General features: G+C 44.6%; 2 protein-coding genes across 6 annotated transcripts; both read left to right on the top strand.

Moving 5' to 3' along the window:
• The first annotated feature begins 62 nt into the window (after positions 1-62).
• On the top strand, positions 63-10,385 carry HARS2 (histidyl-tRNA synthetase 2, mitochondrial). Of its 5 annotated transcripts, none has more exons than XM_070414806.1 (13): positions 63-331; positions 1,959-2,033; positions 2,536-2,655; positions 2,780-2,875; positions 3,942-4,067; positions 4,177-4,284; positions 4,734-4,832; positions 5,146-5,239; positions 6,017-6,144; positions 6,238-6,345; positions 6,918-7,034; positions 7,786-7,932; positions 8,348-10,385. In XM_070414806.1, exons 1-13 carry the CDS (start codon positions 224-226, stop codon positions 8,405-8,407), a joined length of 1,386 nt encoding a protein of 461 aa, XP_070270907.1. In that variant the 5' UTR covers positions 63-223; the 3' UTR covers positions 8,408-10,385. The 5 variants fall into 5 exon arrangements, with proteins under 5 accessions (XP_070270907.1, XP_070270906.1, XP_070270909.1 ...); XM_070414805.1 differs by having other exon boundaries at positions 6,238-6,480; XM_070414808.1 differs by lacking the exon at positions 7,786-7,932 and having other exon boundaries at positions 6,238-6,480.
• A 103-nt stretch (positions 10,386-10,488) lies between these two features.
• ZMAT2 (zinc finger matrin-type 2) lies at positions 10,489-17,639 on the top strand. Its single transcript, XM_070414811.1, has 6 exons — positions 10,489-10,584; positions 10,901-10,994; positions 12,718-12,841; positions 14,504-14,577; positions 15,372-15,517; positions 16,591-17,639. Exons 1-6 carry the CDS (start codon positions 10,567-10,569, stop codon positions 16,732-16,734), a joined length of 600 nt encoding a protein of 199 aa, XP_070270912.1. The 5' UTR covers positions 10,489-10,566; the 3' UTR covers positions 16,735-17,639.
• The last annotated feature ends 322 nt before the right edge of the window (positions 17,640-17,961 follow it).

Here is a 17,961-nt window from a genome sequence, read left to right as displayed (position 1 = left end):
CTAGAGAGCCTCCGCCGAGCGCAACACCACTTCCGACTCCTACAGGAAATGCCGAAGCCGAGAGGGAACCCGAGAGGACGGGACCCCGGTTGCGGGAATTGGCGTTGCTCACCTCCTTCCTTGGAGCTCGGGCATTGCCTCTGCAACGCTGTGCACGCTTCTTGGGGTCCGACCGGCTTCGTTCGCAGGTCTTTTGCCCGCTGTCCCGGCCTCCCGCCGCGCGATGCCGCAGCTCGGGCTCCTGCCCGGGAGGGCTTGGGCTGCGCTGCTCGGCCAGCTGCTGCGGCCTCCCCGGGTTGTGTGCCTCGCGGCGGCCCGTTCTCATAGCCAGGTGAGCCAGGCTGAGTAGCCCCTGTCCGTCGGGATAGGCTCTGCGGGTCTGAAAGCTTGAGCTCGCGGCCGGTGCTCCAGGAGTAATGCCATTGGTTTGTGACTGCGTGCCCACCATGGACTGAGCTAAGTGTTGTAGATGCTTTGTCATTTAATCTCCATAGCCATCCTGAGAGTTTGGGGTTATTATTTCCATTTACAGTTGCGGAATCAGAGACTGCACGGTCAAATGGTTTATCCCCGCATATAGTAAGGGAGCATTTTCATTTAGGTTCACTATTCCTTATTTGAGCCTATTGGAGTCAGACACATTAAAATTCCTTAAGCAAAAGATATGATTATTTCCACTGAGGTAATTAATGACCATAAGTAGACAGTTCACATTAGAATTTACCTCAAAATGAGTCACAAACAAACAACCTACATAATCTTAGGTTTTCAGACATTTTTGGATTTGGGGATTGCAGGTTTGGACTTGAACTGCCTTCGCTTGGAGGAGAGAGCCACCAAAGTATAGAACTACCACACCCGCTATATTTCTGAAGGGCATACAGCCTGCTGGTAATAAACAAAGTCACTGATTCTGTTTTACGTTAGGAAAGACTCTGTTGTTTTTTTTTTTTTAAATATATTTTATTGATTTTTTACAGAGAGGAAGGGAGAGAGATAGAGAGTTAGAAACATCGATGAGAGAGAAACATCGATCAGCTGCCTCCTGTACATCTCCCACTGGGGATGTGTCCGAAACCCAGGTACATGCCCTTGACCAGAATCGAACCTGCAACCCTTCAGTCCGCAGGCCGACGCTCTATCCACTGAGCCAAACCAGTTTCGGCCTCTGTTGTCTTTATAGCAGATGCTTTGTGCTGTCATGAACAGGGCTTAGATCTTTTGTTACTAATTTTCAGTCACAGCATCGTACCAGTCTGGTTTTTTAGTTCAATTAGAAAATCCATTCCTGTTCGTTCTAAGACATGCTCTGTGTCCTCTTCTGTCTTCAAGTTTTTTCCTGTCTCCAAGCCTAATGACCATCGCTACCTTATTTTCTTTAAATATATTTTTATTGATTTCAGAGAGGAAGAGAGAGAGAGATAGGAACATGAATGATGAGAGAGAATCATTGATCGGCTACCTCTGCACACCCCACACTGGGGATCTAGGCTGAAACCCAGGCATATGCCCCGACTAGGAAATGAACTGTGACCTCCTGGTTCATAGATCTAAGCTAAACCACTGAACCATGCTGGCAGGACACCATTGCTACCTTGTTAAAAATTCTTATTTTCACTCTTTGAATGGGAACTGAGAACTGGAAAAAATATACTAATCCCTACCCCTGGATGGTTGTGGTGGGTTGTTCTTTACCTTCATTGTTCTTGGGTACTTACTTAAACTATTTTCAGACAGTTTGTATGGTAAAGACCCGACCTCATGTGTATTACATATATATTGCAGACACAACATGGGTTTTGCAGGGGGGACTGAGATTGGAGTAGATAAAATAGTGTTCAGGCTTCTTGTTACTCAGGACCAAAGCTCTTTGCAGGTTGGTGGTCCACGGGGCCAGCAATGTCACTGGGCTGGCCAGGCTTGAGAGGTGCCGCGTCTCACATTCCTTCTTCTGCCAGGTTGCAGAGGCAGTGCTAGCATCCCAACTGAAACCACATCAAGAGAAGTCAAATTTTATTCTCAAGACCCCAAAGGTAACTCGCTTTGCCCCACTTTGTCCCATTAAAGAGCCTTGGAGGACTGCCCTCTGTTCTGCTCGTCTTTTCCTGACTCCTTTAAAAATCCTTTTTAGACTAATTAAAAGAAAAAAAAATCTATTCTTGAGGTACTGGTACTTAGAGTTATCTGAATTCAAAGAGGTTTCAACTCCATGCCTTAGATCAGTGATGGCGAACCTGTGACACCTCTGACACGCGAACTCATTTTTTTTGGTTGATTTTTCTTTGTTAAATGGCATTTAAATATATAAAATAAATATCAAAAATATAAGTCTTTGTTTTACTATGGTTGCAAATATCAAAAAATTTCTACATGTGACACGGCACCAGAGTTAAGTTAGGGTTTTTCAAAATGCTGACACGCCGAGCTCAAAAGGTTCGCCATCACTGCCTTAGATTATAGATGTAGTTTAACTCTTTGTCTTAAATGGACTTGTTTTCTGTCTTTGTTTTCACTGTGGCTACTTTTGGTTTCTAGGGCACCAGAGATTTTAGTCCCCAGCAGATGGCTGTGAGGGAGAAAATACTTGATACAATTGTTAGCTGCTTTAAACGTCATGGAGCAAAAGGGTTGGATACCCCAGCATTCGAGCTAAAGGTAAGTGGAGAAAAAAGTACCAGAACTCCATTTTTTTCACTTGCCTTCGGTTTCCCAAAGGGCTTCTAGCCTCCATTCTGGAGTCCTCCTTTGAAGTGTGGCGCTTTCTGTTTGACCCCTGCAGGAGATGCTCACTGAGAAGTATGGAGAGGACTCTGGGCTCATCTATGATCTGAAGGATCAGGGTGGAGAGATATTGTCCCTGCGCTATGACCTTACTGTATCCTTCTGAATGCTGGAGCCTGACTTACCGCTTTCCAAACCCAGAGGGCTTTGTCTGACAAAAGGGACAAGAGTGACTCTGGGACCCTAAAGGTCCATTGGCAACAGGGTTTACTTCCAGTTTCAACCATAAAGCAGTTCTGCCAGCAGAGCCTGGCCTGGAGCACTATCATTTAACTTTAATGTGTATCAGAATCCCTTGGGGAAACTTGTAGAAACACAGGTTTCTGACCCCTAGGCCCACACATTCCTAATTCTGTAGCTGGTGCAGGGTTCAGCAGTCTGCATTTCTAACAGGCATCTGGGTAATGAAAATGCAGATGGTCCTTGACCTACACTTTAATAAATATTGACATAGAAATTATAGGCAAATTGAGGTTCTGAAGCTTGCTTATTTTGAGATGGTTAAGAATTGATCTGAATGGGAGGAAATGACCCAGACTTGAAGTTCTTGTGTCATTTTCTATCTCTGTTTCCCACCTAACTTGTAGTTTTGTTAGGTGGAATTCCTTCATTTGACACTATTCAATATATAAGGGTGGGCAAAAGTAGGTTTATAGTTACAGTACAAATAAATAATACAATAATTAATAAATAATAATATAAGAGCCCAGCTGGTGTGACTCAGAGGTTGAGTGTCGACCTATGAACCAGGAGGTCACGGTTCAATTCCTGGTCAGGGCACATCCCAGGTTGCAGGCTTGGTCTCCAGTAGGGGACATGCAGGAGGCAGCCAATCAATGATTCTCTCTCATCATTGATGTTTTTCTCTCTCCCTCTCCCTTCCTCTCTGAAAAAATATATTTTAAAAAAACATCAAAAGATGAAAAATCAAATACAAGAGTAAACTATTTCATGTACTCACAACTGTAAACCTATTTTTGCTCACCCTGTATATTGAATGCCAAGTACTGCTAAGTCTTGGGATAGTGGGAAACAAGATAGACAAGGTGATTGTTCTGTGGATGGGATTCAATTGATAAAGGCCCAATCTTCCCTGATGTCTTTACACTGAGCCTAAGCTTTGGATGCAGTGTCCTTTCTCCTTAACCTATTTATGTGAGGTTCCTTTTGCGCGTTATATGGCCATGAATAAACTGAAGAAGATGAAACGCTACCATGTTGGAAAGGTGTGGCGGCGGGAGAGCCCAACCATAGTCCAAGGCCGCTACAGGGAATTCTGCCAGTGTGTAAGTGACCTGAAGGAGGCGGCATGGTTTGATAGTTCTGGGGGCCAGAACCTGGGAACTGGCTGCTGAGTGGAGACTTTTTTTTCCCTTGTCTTCTTTTTTGCTGTAGGATTTTGACATTGCTGGTGATTTTGACCCCATGATCCCTGATGCTGAGTGTTTGAAGATCATCTGTGAAATCCTAACTGGATTGCAGCTGGGGGACTTTCTCATTAAGGTGAGGTCAGGGCTGGGGACTTAGGGAAAAAGTCTGGATTTGGCCTGATGTTGTCTTAAAACATAGGTGACCCAGACTTTAAGCCTGCAGCTCTAGGACGTTCTAAGTTCAGCTGTTGCATTTTATATATATACACTAGAGGCCTGGTGCATGAAATTCGTGCAAGAGTAGGCCTTCCTTCCCACTGCTTCTGGCTCCAGTTTCCCTCTGGCACCTGGGACCCGGGCTTCCCTTACAGCCCCAGCTGCATCCGGAAGGTCGCCTGGGAGGATGTCCGGAAAGATGTCCAGTCTAATTAGCATTATTACACTTTTATTATTATAGATCTAAATGGTCATCCTGTGGACTTTTCCTTTCTATCTCTTATGACTCAGGAGAGTAGGGACTGTCATTGTTTTGAGAGAAAGGACATTGACAAGGCACTTGGGTTACTTCCATTGAGTTCACAGGTCAACGACCGGCGGATTTTGGATGGGATGTTTGCCATCTGTGGTGTTCCAGAAAGCAAGTTCCGTGCCATCTGCTCCTCCATAGACAAACTGGACAAGGTAAGAAAGAAGACATGTTTCAGTAGATCCTATCAGAGTTTCTGCCCTGCCCTTAAATCTATACCCTTAGAGGAAAAATAAGGAAATAGTGCCTGGAAGTGAGGGAGGTAAGGAGATATTCTGAAGCAAGATCTGAGTTTTGCTGCGCAGTGGGGATTATGACTGGATTTACTGAGCTGCCTCTGACTTTGCTGACTTTTCTGAGTTTAGTTTTGCTACTTGTGACATACATACTGAATGAAAGGGAGATACCCTTTTCTGGTTAGAGAAAGAAAGATCATGGGGCAGGGCTAATGTTTGAATATTTGCGCAGATATCTTGGAAAGATGTGAGACATGAGATGGTGACAGAGAAAGGCCTGGCTCCTGAAGTGGCTGACCGAATTGGGGACTATGTCCAATGTCATGGTAAGAACCAGAGTTTCCAAGCTATATGATAGAACCAGAGGGAGGGTGATAATGTGTACAACTTCTACCTCTGAAGAAGCTCCTTTCTGTAGGTGTGCTAAGCTCTAGAGCCTGTCTGAATTTAATTCCCCCCCCCTTTTTTTTTGTAACCACCTTATGTCTTTTTTTTTTTTAAAATACATTTTATTGAATTTTTACAGAGAAGGGAGAGGGATAGAGAGTTAGAAACATCGATGAGAGAGATCGACCAGCTGCCTCCTGCACAGCCCCCAGTAGGGATGTGCCCGCAACCAAGGTACATGCCCTTGACCGGAATCGAACCTGGGACCCTTGGCTCTATCCACTGAGCCAAACCGGTTCGGCTTTATGTCTTCAGATGGCAAAGGTAGAAGCAGAGGAGGAGAGTCTGGTCATATGAGATCAGTATCTTTTTTTTAGTGAAAATGAGGAGCCCCCAGCTGGTGTGACTCAGTGGTTGAGTGTTGACCCATGGACCCAGAGGTCACCAGTTTGATTCCTGGTCAGGACACATGTCCGGGTTGTGGGCTCAATCCCCAGTACAGGGCATGCAGGAGGCAGCAGATTGATATTTCTCTCTCATTGATGTTTCTCTCTCTCTCTCCCTCTACCTTCCTCTTTCTCTCTCAAAATCAATAAAAACATTTAAAAAATAAAAAGAAAATGAGGAGGACTACCTAGAACACACTAGAGATAAATTTGGATGAAATACATCTGCGTGAAGAGCACAGATCTTATTTCTCCCCACATGTCTCCCAGGTGGGCTGTCCTTGGTAGAGCAAATGTTCCAGGATCCCAGATTATCTCAGAGCAAGCAGGCCCTAGAGGGCCTGGGGGATCTAAAGCTGCTCTTTGAATATCTGACTCTATTTGGAATTGCAGAGAAGGTAAGCTGAATTGGGTATGGACCTCCTGCTGAGCTCTGGGGTTCTCAGGGTCCTGAGTCTTGTCTAGGACTGACTGTAGCCTTGTTCCCACAGATCTGCTTTGATCTAAGCCTGGCTCGGGGCTTGGACTACTATACAGGAGTGATCTATGAAGCAGTGCTGCTTCAGACCCCAGCTCCTGCTGAGGAAGAACCCTTGAATGTGGGCAGTGTGGCTGCTGGTGGGCGCTATGATGGGCTGGTGGGCATGTTTAACCCCAAAGGCCACAAGGTGCCGTGTGTGGGGCTCAGCATTGGGGTAGAGCGAATCTTCTCCATTGTGGAGCAGAGGATGAAGGTGGGTCCTAGGTAAGGGTGGAGTGGGACTGGAGGCCTAAAAATTCTCATGTTTCTGAAAGTGCAGTTGGACAGTTTAAAAAAAATTTTTTTTTTTAATCCTCACTGGAGAATATTATTCCGATTGATTTTTAGAGAAAGTGAAAGGGAGGGAGGAGCAAGGTTTGCGGTGGGGGTGGGGGGGTGGAGAGAGAGGCATTGATTGGTTGCCCAGGGATCAAACCTGCAACCCAGGCACATTGGGAATCGAATCCTTTCTTTGTGCAAGCCAAAATTCTATTCTTTGTGCAAGCCAAAACTCGAACCACTGAGCTATATCCGCCAGGGTTGGACTGTGTTTTTTTTTGGACTGTATTTCTTATGATTCTTTTTGTCCTGGTTTTTGGGAGTTAACTGGTGCAAAGGAAGTTTTTATTTTAGTTCTTTCTCTTTTATCAGACTTTTGGTGAGAAGATACGGACCACAGAGACCCAAGTGTTTGTGGCCACTCCACAGAAGAACTTTCTCCAAGAACGGTTGAAGCTAATTGCAGAGCTTTGGGATGCTGGGATCAAGGTATGGTGGAGCTAATTTCCAAACCATGTAGGTATATGTGGAATTTAGGCACCAGGCCCATTTCTACTTTATGCTTAGGTGGAACTCAAGATCTTTCCAGTCTTCACTAGAGTGTCTTCTTTGGGTAGGAGGGCTAGCTACTTATTTCTTTGGAAATGCGCACTCCTGGGTGTTGTAAATGTTTCCCTCCACGTCCCGCGTGGTTCAGGGTTCAGGATCTGGAAGAGGAGCCGCACACAAATGAAAGAGAAGAGACAGATAATTTGGAAATATTGGGGTGCCGGGGTCCAGGCCCAGTGGGCCAGGGGTTCCCAAAGGTGTGGACGGAGTCGGCAAAGAATGTTTTACACTGAGACAGCATTCAGAACTCTCTAGCTCTCTTTAGTCTCCGTGGATCTTTCTGTGCCTGGCTGAGGCCACAGAGAGAGATCCACGAGGCAAGCTGAGCCTTTATTTTATAGTCAGAGGTAAACAAGGTAGTAGTTACCATAGTTACACAGTTCTTGTGAGTTTCACTTGTTTTGGCCACTTCCTGTACTTCCCTCAGCCCATTAGCTTCCCAGATAAGATCTAGGAAGCCTTATAAGGTCAAGCCTAATTATGCTAAGAGGACTGTGCCCTCTAAGCTGGGACTTATTTGTGACTTTGCCAACAGGTCAGTCCGAGGCTTAATCCTGTATTGGCTCCCCACACCTGGGGTGGAGTGGTGTGGTCACTTCTAAATCCCATACTTTACCTTCATCCTTTTCAGGCAGAGCTGCTGTATAAGAACAACCCTAAATTACTAACGCAACTGCACTACTGTGAGAACATGGGCATTCCACTGGTAGTCATTATTGGTGAGCAAGAGCTGAAAGAAGGGGTCATCAAGCTCCGTTCAGTGGCCACCAGGGAGGAGGTGAGTGGGGCAGGCAAAAATAGAAGGGACCAGGTGTCTCTACCTTGTTAAGATTCTTTAAGAAATATATTTCTGGCTGAGGAAATATCTTCAGAGTTAATAGTGATAGAGATGAATGAAGACCCATCCTAGGCAACGGTTGTAGCCCATGATACTGGCTGGGTAAGCAGAAGAAGGACAGATGAAATTTCAGTGGGTATTTTGAGACTAATTAACAAAATAGATGTAGACCAGGCATTTGAATCCCTTTGGTTTTGAGGACATACATTCTCTAGGTCAGCTTAAAGCCCACACTACTCCCTACTGCTTGCATAAGTAGTGGGGGTGATATAGAGTAAAATGAATCTGGAAAATCAATGGCTAAGGAGCTATATCATTTTTTAGTTCGTCACATGAGGGTTCTCTTATGTTCCAGGTGGCCATTAAACGGGAAAATATTGTGGCTGAAATTCAGAAGCGACTATTCGAGTCTTGATCCTTTCCTGATTGCCATCTGCTGCTCTTTGTAGAAAATGTTTCATCTAGGACTGAGTTCCTGATGGGCTTCTCAACAGCTGGCCAGGATGGGTGACAAGTGCCTCTGCCTCCTCCATCCTTCCTGGGTACAGAAAGCCCTGAGGACGCCTGGGCTATTGTGAGCAGCTATTCTGCATGGGCGCAGATGGCTGGTATGTGAAAGAGACATGCTCTAACTGCAGAGACAGATGACAGATTTCATGTACCATTGGAATGCTGCCAAGAGGTGCTAAGGTGCTTGCTGTGAGCAAGGCTCTGAGAAAGTCACCTCTGGCTGGGAGGATTCTGAACCATTGAGATCAGAAGTCAGATACTTAGCCTTCCACTGTGGCTTCTGAACCAGATTCTGGGAAATTTGTCCACTACCTGCTATTGGCCTGTCCAATTTTGGGGGAGACAATGATGTGGGGCAAATGGCTGCTGTCTACTTTGAGGACAGAGATGCTATCACAAGGGCATAGCAATGACAATATTGATGTGGTATGTCTCTAGCCCATCCACTGTTAACAATAGTAGGGTGAGGCTGTCTGTTTAATAATTTTGAATATTGAACTTAATAGGTGACCTAACAAGATGGAGATTTGATCTTTTGAGGTTTTGGTGACCACTTCTTGTGCCAGAATCTCTGCTCTGTTTCATGTCCTGCCATGGAGGTGGCTATTCTAGAAGTGGTTAGATAATATATTAAATAAAATATTTAATGTAGTAGTTGGGTAGTTTGTTATCAAGGGATTGTTTTGCATAATGCTTGAGTGTACACTAAGAATTCTAAATCTTTGTTATTGTTAACCCTCACCTGAGGATATTTCCATTGAATTTTAGAGAGAGTGGAGGGGAGGGGGAGAGACAGACAGAAACATCGATGTAAGAGAGACACATCAATTGGTTGCCTTCCACATGCCCGTGGATCAGGGCCGGCAGGGATCGAGCCCTTGACAGGAAATGAACCCAGGGCCCTTCAGTCCGAAGGCGATGGGTCTATCCACTGAGCAAAACTGTCTAGGAAGAGAATTCTAACTCTTGAGCAAGAAGTAACCTCCCTGGGGTGATGCTCTGTATTCAGTGAAGGAAGCAGCCATAGTTCCTCCAACCCCCAACTTGGAGATACACTTATGTCACTAAATCAATAGTGAGCCATCTACCAGAGTTCTTCACCCTAGAGCAGTGGTTTTCAACCTTCCTAATGCTGCGACCATTTAATACAGTTCCTCATATTGTGGTGACCCCCAACCATAAAATTATTTTCGTTGCTACTTCATAACTGTAATTTTGCTACTGTTATGAATCGTAATGTAAATATCTGATATGCAGGATGTATTTTCATTGTTACAAATTGAACATAATTAAAGCATAGTGATTAATCACAAAAACAATATGTAATTATATATGTGTTTTCCGATGGTCTTAGGCGACCCCTGTGAAAGGGCCGTTCAACCCCCAAAGGGGTCGCGACCCACAGGTTGAGAACCGCTGCCCTAGAGTGTTGTTGCTAACTGACCTTCCCAGGTATAATTATGTTGATTAAATTTGACCATAGGTTGGCTGTAATCCTCAGTTGAGTGAAAGTGAGTTAACTATAGAGTGATAGCATTGCTTCAAGATAATGAGACAAAGGTACGAAAAGCACTTACGTGTGTGCCCTGGGAAGGTGCAGCTTTTGCAAACACATAGGTGTTGAGGAGGGGGCGGCATATCTTTAGTCCGTTCTGGTAAATAGGGCATCTGAAGCCTTTAATAACAGCGCTTCTGCCTTAAAGGTTTAGAAACTCTTGGCAATGTACGCAAGTTAATTAGACTAGAGAGCACGGATCCGCAGATCCCTCGTTTGTAAAACATGAGTTGAACTTTCAGGGTTGTTTCCGAAGTCCAGAGCAAAAAAAAAAAAAAAAAAAAAACACCTTTTCAGGTGCCCTTACTTCCGTATTGCTTCACACTCCCCATGCGCATGCGCCATTTTATTGACGCGGAGGCGGGGCTTACGAGTCTGTTTTAAAAGCCCTCCAGTCTTTAGCTGGTTTACAACGGGAGACGCTTAGCTTATTGGAGCGCAAGCTTGCTTTACGGCCTAAGGTCGCTTTTTACGACATTTTCCGGCTTCCCATTCACTTCGCGGTGAAGATGGCGTCGAGCAGTGGGGTAGGTGTTGTGTTGTGTGTGGAAGGCTGCTTGCAGCGGGTGGAGGGTATGAGATGGATTCTCAGCGCGGAATATACTGCACCGGACTGGCTTCCCCACACCTCCTTGCGATTTTGTGGCCCCGTAAGGCCCTGGCGCAGAGTGGAATCGCGGAGGTCTCTCGGGTTGGGGTCCTGAGGCCACTTCAGCCTCCCGGTGCGGTCCGGGGAGCCTTCGTTCTCTAGAGGTGCCGGGGCCGCCGTGCCGGTGATGACGTGGTTTCTCTCGGCGTCCGACACGATTAGCAACGAATTCTGAGGGCTTTTTATCTCCACAGACAAAAAACTTGGACTTTCGCCGCAAGTGGGACAAAGATGAATATGAGAAGCTCGCTGAGAAGAGGCTCACGGAAGAGAGAGAGAAGAAGGATGGTGGGTGTCTGCTCCATCACGGGCTAAGGGTATCGTAGAGGCGATGCAGTGGCTTGGAGAGCCGGTGGGGAGTCGCAGTGCACTTTCCTCTTACCCTGTGTACGAGCCCTGCCTTCCTGGTCCTCAGTGTTTTGTGTGTGTTTTTTTTTTTTAATGTATAAAATGAAGAAGGAGATGGACTGAAGTGATTTTGGGGTGCTTTCCAGCTCTGTTGTCCTGTGCTTCCTTGCTCTCCCCGTGCTGGTTCATGTTAGTACTTTCCTGAAAAGAGTGGGATCCTTAATAGTGACAGAAGTCAAGAGGGGTATTTTGCTGCTATGCTTTACTGTTACTGAAGACCCTCTCTTTCTGTTGAAATTACTTACGGGGGAGAAGAACATTCCTGGCCCAATCTAAACCTTTTCCTGTAGTCTGAGAAGAGTAAGGGTGCTAGACTGGGAAGGTTTGATGTTCCTGCGAGTGCTTAGTAGGGCTGTGTTCTGTGCCTTGTACAATGTCAGGGAATTGGCCCACCTCTCCTAGAATAGAGATTGCACTGTACAAAAAGAAATACTTGGTTTTCCTCATCTCTTTTCAAACTTGTGTGTTCTTCTTTCACTTTACCTCCAGCCACCTTTTAGTTTTTTGTTTTTGTTTTTGTTTTTTTAAAGATATATTTTATTGATTTTTTACAGAGAGGAAGGGAGAGGGATAGAGAGAAACATCGATCAGCTGCCTCCTGCACACTCCCTACTGGGGATGTGCCCGCAACCAAGGTACATGCCCTTGGCCAGAATCGAACCTGGGACCCTTGAGTCTGCAAGCCGACGCTCTGTCCACTGAGCCAAACCAGTTAGGGCACACCTTTTAGTTTTTATGTAGCTTATATAATAATAGTGTTTGGCACGTAACGTAATTCCTAAATGTTAGTCCCCTTTTTAAAGATTTCCCCAGCTCGCAGAAGATTCCATTCTGTGTTATGCTTGGGATATCTGAAAACATTATTGAGTATCCTTGCTCTTTTTTTAAAAGGTTGCTTTTTGTGAAAATTCAGAACTTCTCCCTTCAATTCAGTTCATCAATGAGTAGAAAACTGCTTTTTGACTTGTTAGCTATAACGTGAAGAAATGCTGTAGTGAGTTAAGGATTGCTTATCTTTTTTCCTGTTCATACTCTCCCTATCTACTGCTAGAAGTACCTGTTGTGCCCCTTGCTTCAAGTTTCAAAAACAAAATGAGAGTAAACCTCTGGACTTTGAGTTTCATGCATATCTTTTCCTTTCTGGTTAAGAAGGTGCAATATATATTTTTTTATTTAATACTTCGTTTTATTGCTTAAAGTATTACAAAGAGTATTACATATGTCTCCTCCCCCCCCACCCCCCCCCGCCCTTTGACATTCCCCCCGTCCTCCCCTACCCCCCAGTGTCTTGTGTCCATTGGTTATGCTTAATATGCATGTATACAAGTCCTTCGGTTGATTTCTTACCCCCCTTCCCGCCCCCCCAACCCTCCCCGGCCTTCCCGCTGTAGTTTGACAGTCTGTTCGATGCTGCTCTGCCTCTATATCTATTTTTGTTCATCAGTTTATAATGGTCTTTATTATCCATAAATGAGTGAGATCATGTGGTATTTTTCTTTCATTGACTGGCTTATTTCACTTAGCATAATGCTCTCCAGTTCCATCCATGCTGTTGCAAGGGAGCTGCAATATTGAAGGGACTTCCTTCCCCATTATATTTCAGGAAAACCAGTGCAGCCAGTCAAGCGGGAGCTTCTCCGGCATAGGGACTACAAGGTGGACCTGGAATCCAAGCTTGGGAAGACCATTGTCATCACCAAGACCACCCCACAATCTGAGATGGGAGGGTGAGTGGCTTTTCATCTTTCACTGTAGGTCTAATAGACTGTTGGTTTTAGGAAGTGTTGAGGAGGAGTCCTGGGTCAGGATAACAATCTTGTTGCCTGTAATTCCGTCCTTAGATTTATTTTTCTTTGTCTCCCAAGATCTCAGGTTAACATTATAATATCTCTTGGAGGGGTCACTCTGTATGCTTCTTCATATTAGCACTATAACTATTTAACATCTTAAAAGGGATAATTTGTTCTCCTGCTGGAAGGAAAGGACTACTGAGGAGATTTTTAGAGGAGAAATTAGGTGGAGCTAGAATGGAAGCTAGGAGCTATAAAGGGGGTTGAGGTTCCTGATTGGCTGTAAAGATGGTAATATAGATTATCTGGTTGTGTACTTCCTTCCTAGACTAAGACTGTAACCTATAGGAAGACTTGTCCCACAAGAACTCATTTCTTCTGCCCATATTTTTGTCGAGTTACGTTTTTCAGCAGGAGGGCAACACAGCAGAGTGACACTTCTCTGAGCTACTGTTGTCATTCTTCTCTGTATTAGTAATCTATTACTATGTAAATTAACAACCCCAAATTTAACTTGTTGCAGCATAAAACAACAAAGAGCCCGTAATTTCTGTGGGTAGGAATCTGAGAGACTTCCTTAGGTGGTTCTGGCTTAGGATCTCTCACAAAGGTGCAGTTAAGGTGTGTGCTGGGTCTGTGTTCATCCAAGCTATAAGTGGAGCTGAAGGCTGTACTTCTAGCCTCTGCCACATGGCTGTGGTTTGGCAGCCTTAGTTCTTCCTTGCATGGGCCTCGCCATAGTCCTTATCACAACAAAGTAAATGGCTTCCCGAGAGCAAGTGATCCATATGGACAGACTAAGATAGAAGCCATGATTTAAAAAAATTGTTATAACCTAATGTTGGAAGTGAAATAGCATCACTTAAAAATTTTTTTTTCATTTCTCACCTGAGGATATTTTTTTATTTCTTTCTTTTTTTAGAGAGAGAGTGTGGAAGGGAGAGAGGAGAGGTTTAGAGAGTGACATGAAGGTGAGAGACACACTGATTGGCTGCCCTCCCCACGTGCCTGGACCAGGGACCAGGGCCGGGGATGGAAATGAAACCGAGGTACATGCCTTGACCAAGAATCTAACCCTGAGACCCTTCATTCTGAGGGCCGACACTTCACCCACTGAGCCAACTGGCCAGGGCTGCATCACTTAAAAAAAAAAAAAGCCTTTATTGATTTGAGAGAGAGAAAGAGAGAAATGTTGATCAGTTGCCTCCTGTACCCTGACCGGGGATGGAACCTGAAACATGGGTATGTGCTCTAACTGGTATTGAACTGGTGACCTTTCGGTGCATGGGATGATGCTCAACCAGCTGAGCCACACTGGCCAGGCAACATCACTTTTGATATATTCTGTTGGTTACACAGACCAGCCCTGGTATAAATTGGGAGGGGACTACACAGTTTAGAAATATTAGGAGGGTGGGGATCATTGTGGGGCCATCTTGGAGGTTAGTTACCACAATTTTCCAAGAGCTAAGGCTTTATGGAAATGAGAAGTGCCTCCTTCTAAAAAGACTTTTTACCTAAAAATATTAGTTTCTTGATTGAAAACAGTACAATCCTTACAAACAGATTTGACTCATGCTGTTTCTTTCTGTTTGCTAGATATTACTGCAATGTCTGTGACTGTGTTGTGAAGGACTCCATCAACTTCCTGGATCACATTAATGGAAAGAAACGTAAGGCTTGGAGTTGGTTTGTGGCTGGGGCTGGAATCCGGCTTTGGAGTCGGGGATGGGTAAGGGTGGTTTCTGTTAGGTCTTTCCTTTAATGCCTGGGGAACTCTCCAGTTGCCTCAGCACAAGTTATCTGTTACTTCATTATTTAATGTTTCTGGAGGCCGTGAAGTGAGACACTGTTCTAGGCTCTCGACAAGCCAAACCATGGTTTTCTGGGTTAAGGTGTCCCCACTGACATGTATCTGCTTTAAGGAAAGTTTTTTTTTTTTTTTTTTTTAAATATATTTTATTGATTTTTTACAGAGAGGAAGGGAGAGAGATAGAGAGCCAGAAACATTGATGAGAGAGAAACATCAATCAGCTGCCTCCTGCACACCTCCCACTGGGGATGTGCCCGCAACCCAGGTACATACCCCTGACCGGAATCGAACCCAGGACCCCTCAGTCCGCAGGCCGACGCTCTATCCACTGAGCCAAACCGGTTCTGGCTGCTTTAAGGGAAGTTTAAAGCCATTTGCATCCCATTAATCTGGGACTGCAGCTTTTGGAACCAAGTAAAGCCAAGGGAGTTTTGTTTTTGTTTTAGCTATAATTATTTTTGCTGTGTGTTTTATGAGAAGATGTTAAAAAAATGTCAGCAGGAAGCATGTGAGATCTTGCTCCCTGGCATATGTTGTCAAATTGACCCAAATAAACTCTTTAAAAATTTCTTAAAGGAAAAAATATTATCAGGAAAAGACTTGAGGGGCTGAGGATGTTATTACCTTACCTTCTTCACTGTTGACCCCACCCAGATCAGCGAAACCTGGGCATGTCTATGCGTGTGGAACGTTCCACCTTGGATCAGGTGAAGAAACGTTTTGAAGTCAATAAGAAGAAGATGGAAGAGAAACAAAAGGATTATGATTTTGAGGAAAGGATGAAGGAGCTCAGAGAAGAAGTAAGGCTCTCCTGTCCTTCCATCTTCCTTCCCCCAGCTTTGAATAGTATGTTAGGAATCGTGGGGAGGCTGATTTTCTCTGTCTCTCTTTAATTGATTCAAAAGTGAGAGGAAGTGGGGGGGGGGGGGGGGGGGAGAGAAACATCCATCAGTTGCCTCCCGTATGCACCCTGACTGGGGATCGAACCCAAAACCTGGGTATGTTTCCTGACCTGGAATCAAACTGGTGACCTTTTGGTGTACGGGACAACAGTACAGCTAGCCAGAGGAAGGCTGACTTTCTCATTCCACTGCCACCCCCGGGGTATTAGTCCTATCTCTTGAATTTCTGTATATCAGGGGAAACATTGATTGCCCTTATTTGAAACTCTCAGGAATTGAAGGAAATGGCTCTAAACCTGTCCTTTTTAAAAAAAATAAGTATATTTTTATTGATTTCAGAGAGAAAGGGAGAGGGAGAGAGAGATAGGAACATCAATGATGAGAGAGATTCATTGATAGGCTACCTCCTTCATGCTTCCCACTGGGAATCGAGCCTGCACCCTTAACCTATCCTTTTTTTTTTTTTTTTCCTGGATTCTGTGGGCCATATTGTTTATACTACATTAAATAAATGTACCTGGTCTTCAAGAGGTTGGGGAACTACATTGGGTGGATCAGAATTCTGTTTCTACCACTTATGGCTAAAAATCTTGGGCAAGTTATATAAGCTGTGCTTCAGTTTCCTCTGATTAGATATCTTAATATATAATATACTTAAAGCACTTAGACCAGTTCCTGGCATGTACTACATTCCTCAGGATGTTAGTTGCTATTAAATGGTCTTGCTTTTATAACTGTATTAACGAGATTAACTGGAATGTAGGATTGAGAAGTGTTCTCTACAGGCTAAAATTTCTCTTATCCTTTACACTCTTCACTGTGGCTTTTCCTCTGCTTTTGAAATTTTACTTGTCTTTAACTATTTTCTCCTAAAAATAGAAAGGAATCTTGAAGCTCATCTGTCTTTTTCAACAATGTTTGGCTCAGGAGCCTGAACTGATTCTGAGTGGTTTCCCCCCTCACCCCTCCAGGAGGAAAAGGCCAAAGCCTACAAGAAAGAGAAACAGAAGGAGAAGAAAAGGAAGGCTGAGGAGGACTTGGCATTTGAGGAGGATGATGAAATGGCAGCTGTGATGGGCTTCTCTGGCTTTGGTTCCACCAAGAAGAGTTACTGAGGCTTTCTATGCTTGGCCCTTTGCTGGGCTTAACTTTGAGTGTGGGCGGAGTCACTTTTTGCGGGGAGTACTTGGGAAAGTCCTCAAGTGGCAGTGGGGAGGGCTAGAGGGTGGGTGTTTATGCTTTCCCTCGACCTTGAGAGAAAGCACAGGAGGCAGAGGTAATGCTGGGGCATATTCCTTTAGCCTCAGTGTATCACCCGCGTCACAGGCCCTCTGCCCATCTGCGTTCCCAATAAAAAACCTCTTCTGAGGCTGCTTTCCCAAATCTTCCCCTGCATCTTCCCCTCTTCATCTATCCCGTCTTAGCATCCTACATTTATCCTGTGTTCTGCCTTTGTTTTAATTTTGGCTCTTGCTTGGCCTGCCACAGAAAGGTTCTCTGGGCCCCCAGTTTCCAGTTGATACCATATCCTTGACCAGCCACTCCCCACCCCCTTTCTCATCCCCCACTGTGGTTCTCTGGCCACCTGTGCATGCATGTGTACTTTTGCCTGGGTCAGTAGTATGTGCGGATGTGTGTGCATGAATCTGTCACATAGAGGGAGCCTGAACTAGAACCTCAGAGCGTTACTGCTTTGGGGCCTGATGTTCTTGGTTTCCTCAGTGCATGAAACAGGAAATTAAATGGGATGAGTGTTTGGTGTGGATTTTGTCTGTTGAGTTTTTTAACCTTTGTTTTTCATATGTAGACTGTTAAACTATTCCTGTTTGTTTTATTTTATTGAGGATTACTCGTTTTTGTCTTCCTTGTGAGCAGGCTCTTGGAAGAACCTGTTTGATGCAAAAAAGAAAACGGAAAAAAACAGCAACTCTCATATGGGAGCCTTTGTGTCTCAGAGGCTGTTCAACATGTATAATAAATGGCATTGACTGGGCCTATTTCACATTTGGTGGGAACATTCCATATTTTTCCCAGTGTATTTTTTTTCTTCCCACACTGAGGATTTTCCATATACAGTGTATTCTTCTCCCTTCATTTGAGCCCTGTTGCTTTTTCCCCCTTGGCTCCTTCAGCATGAGTTGTATTTTCCTCTAATGGGTTCTCTGTCCAGATGACTCTGAACAGAATTTTCCTATAATTTTTAGCCTCCTTTGATGGTGTTTTAGGAACAGCAGAGCTTCTTGTTGAACTGAGGGTTTCTTTACTACTGCAATGAGGCTAGGCGCAGGGTTACTTACTCTTGGCACTGTTGACAATTTGGGCTGTACAGTTCTGTGTTGTGT

Source organism: Myotis yumanensis, unplaced genomic scaffold (genome assembly GCF_028538775.1).
Source record: "Myotis yumanensis isolate MYYU_CA2020_CCGP unplaced genomic scaffold, mMyoYum1.0.hap1 SCAF_5, whole genome shotgun sequence".
NCBI lineage: Eukaryota > Metazoa > Chordata > Mammalia > Chiroptera > Vespertilionidae > Myotis > Myotis yumanensis.
Note: the sequence above shows the minus strand (reverse complement) of the source record. Positions and strands in the feature narration are given on the sequence as shown.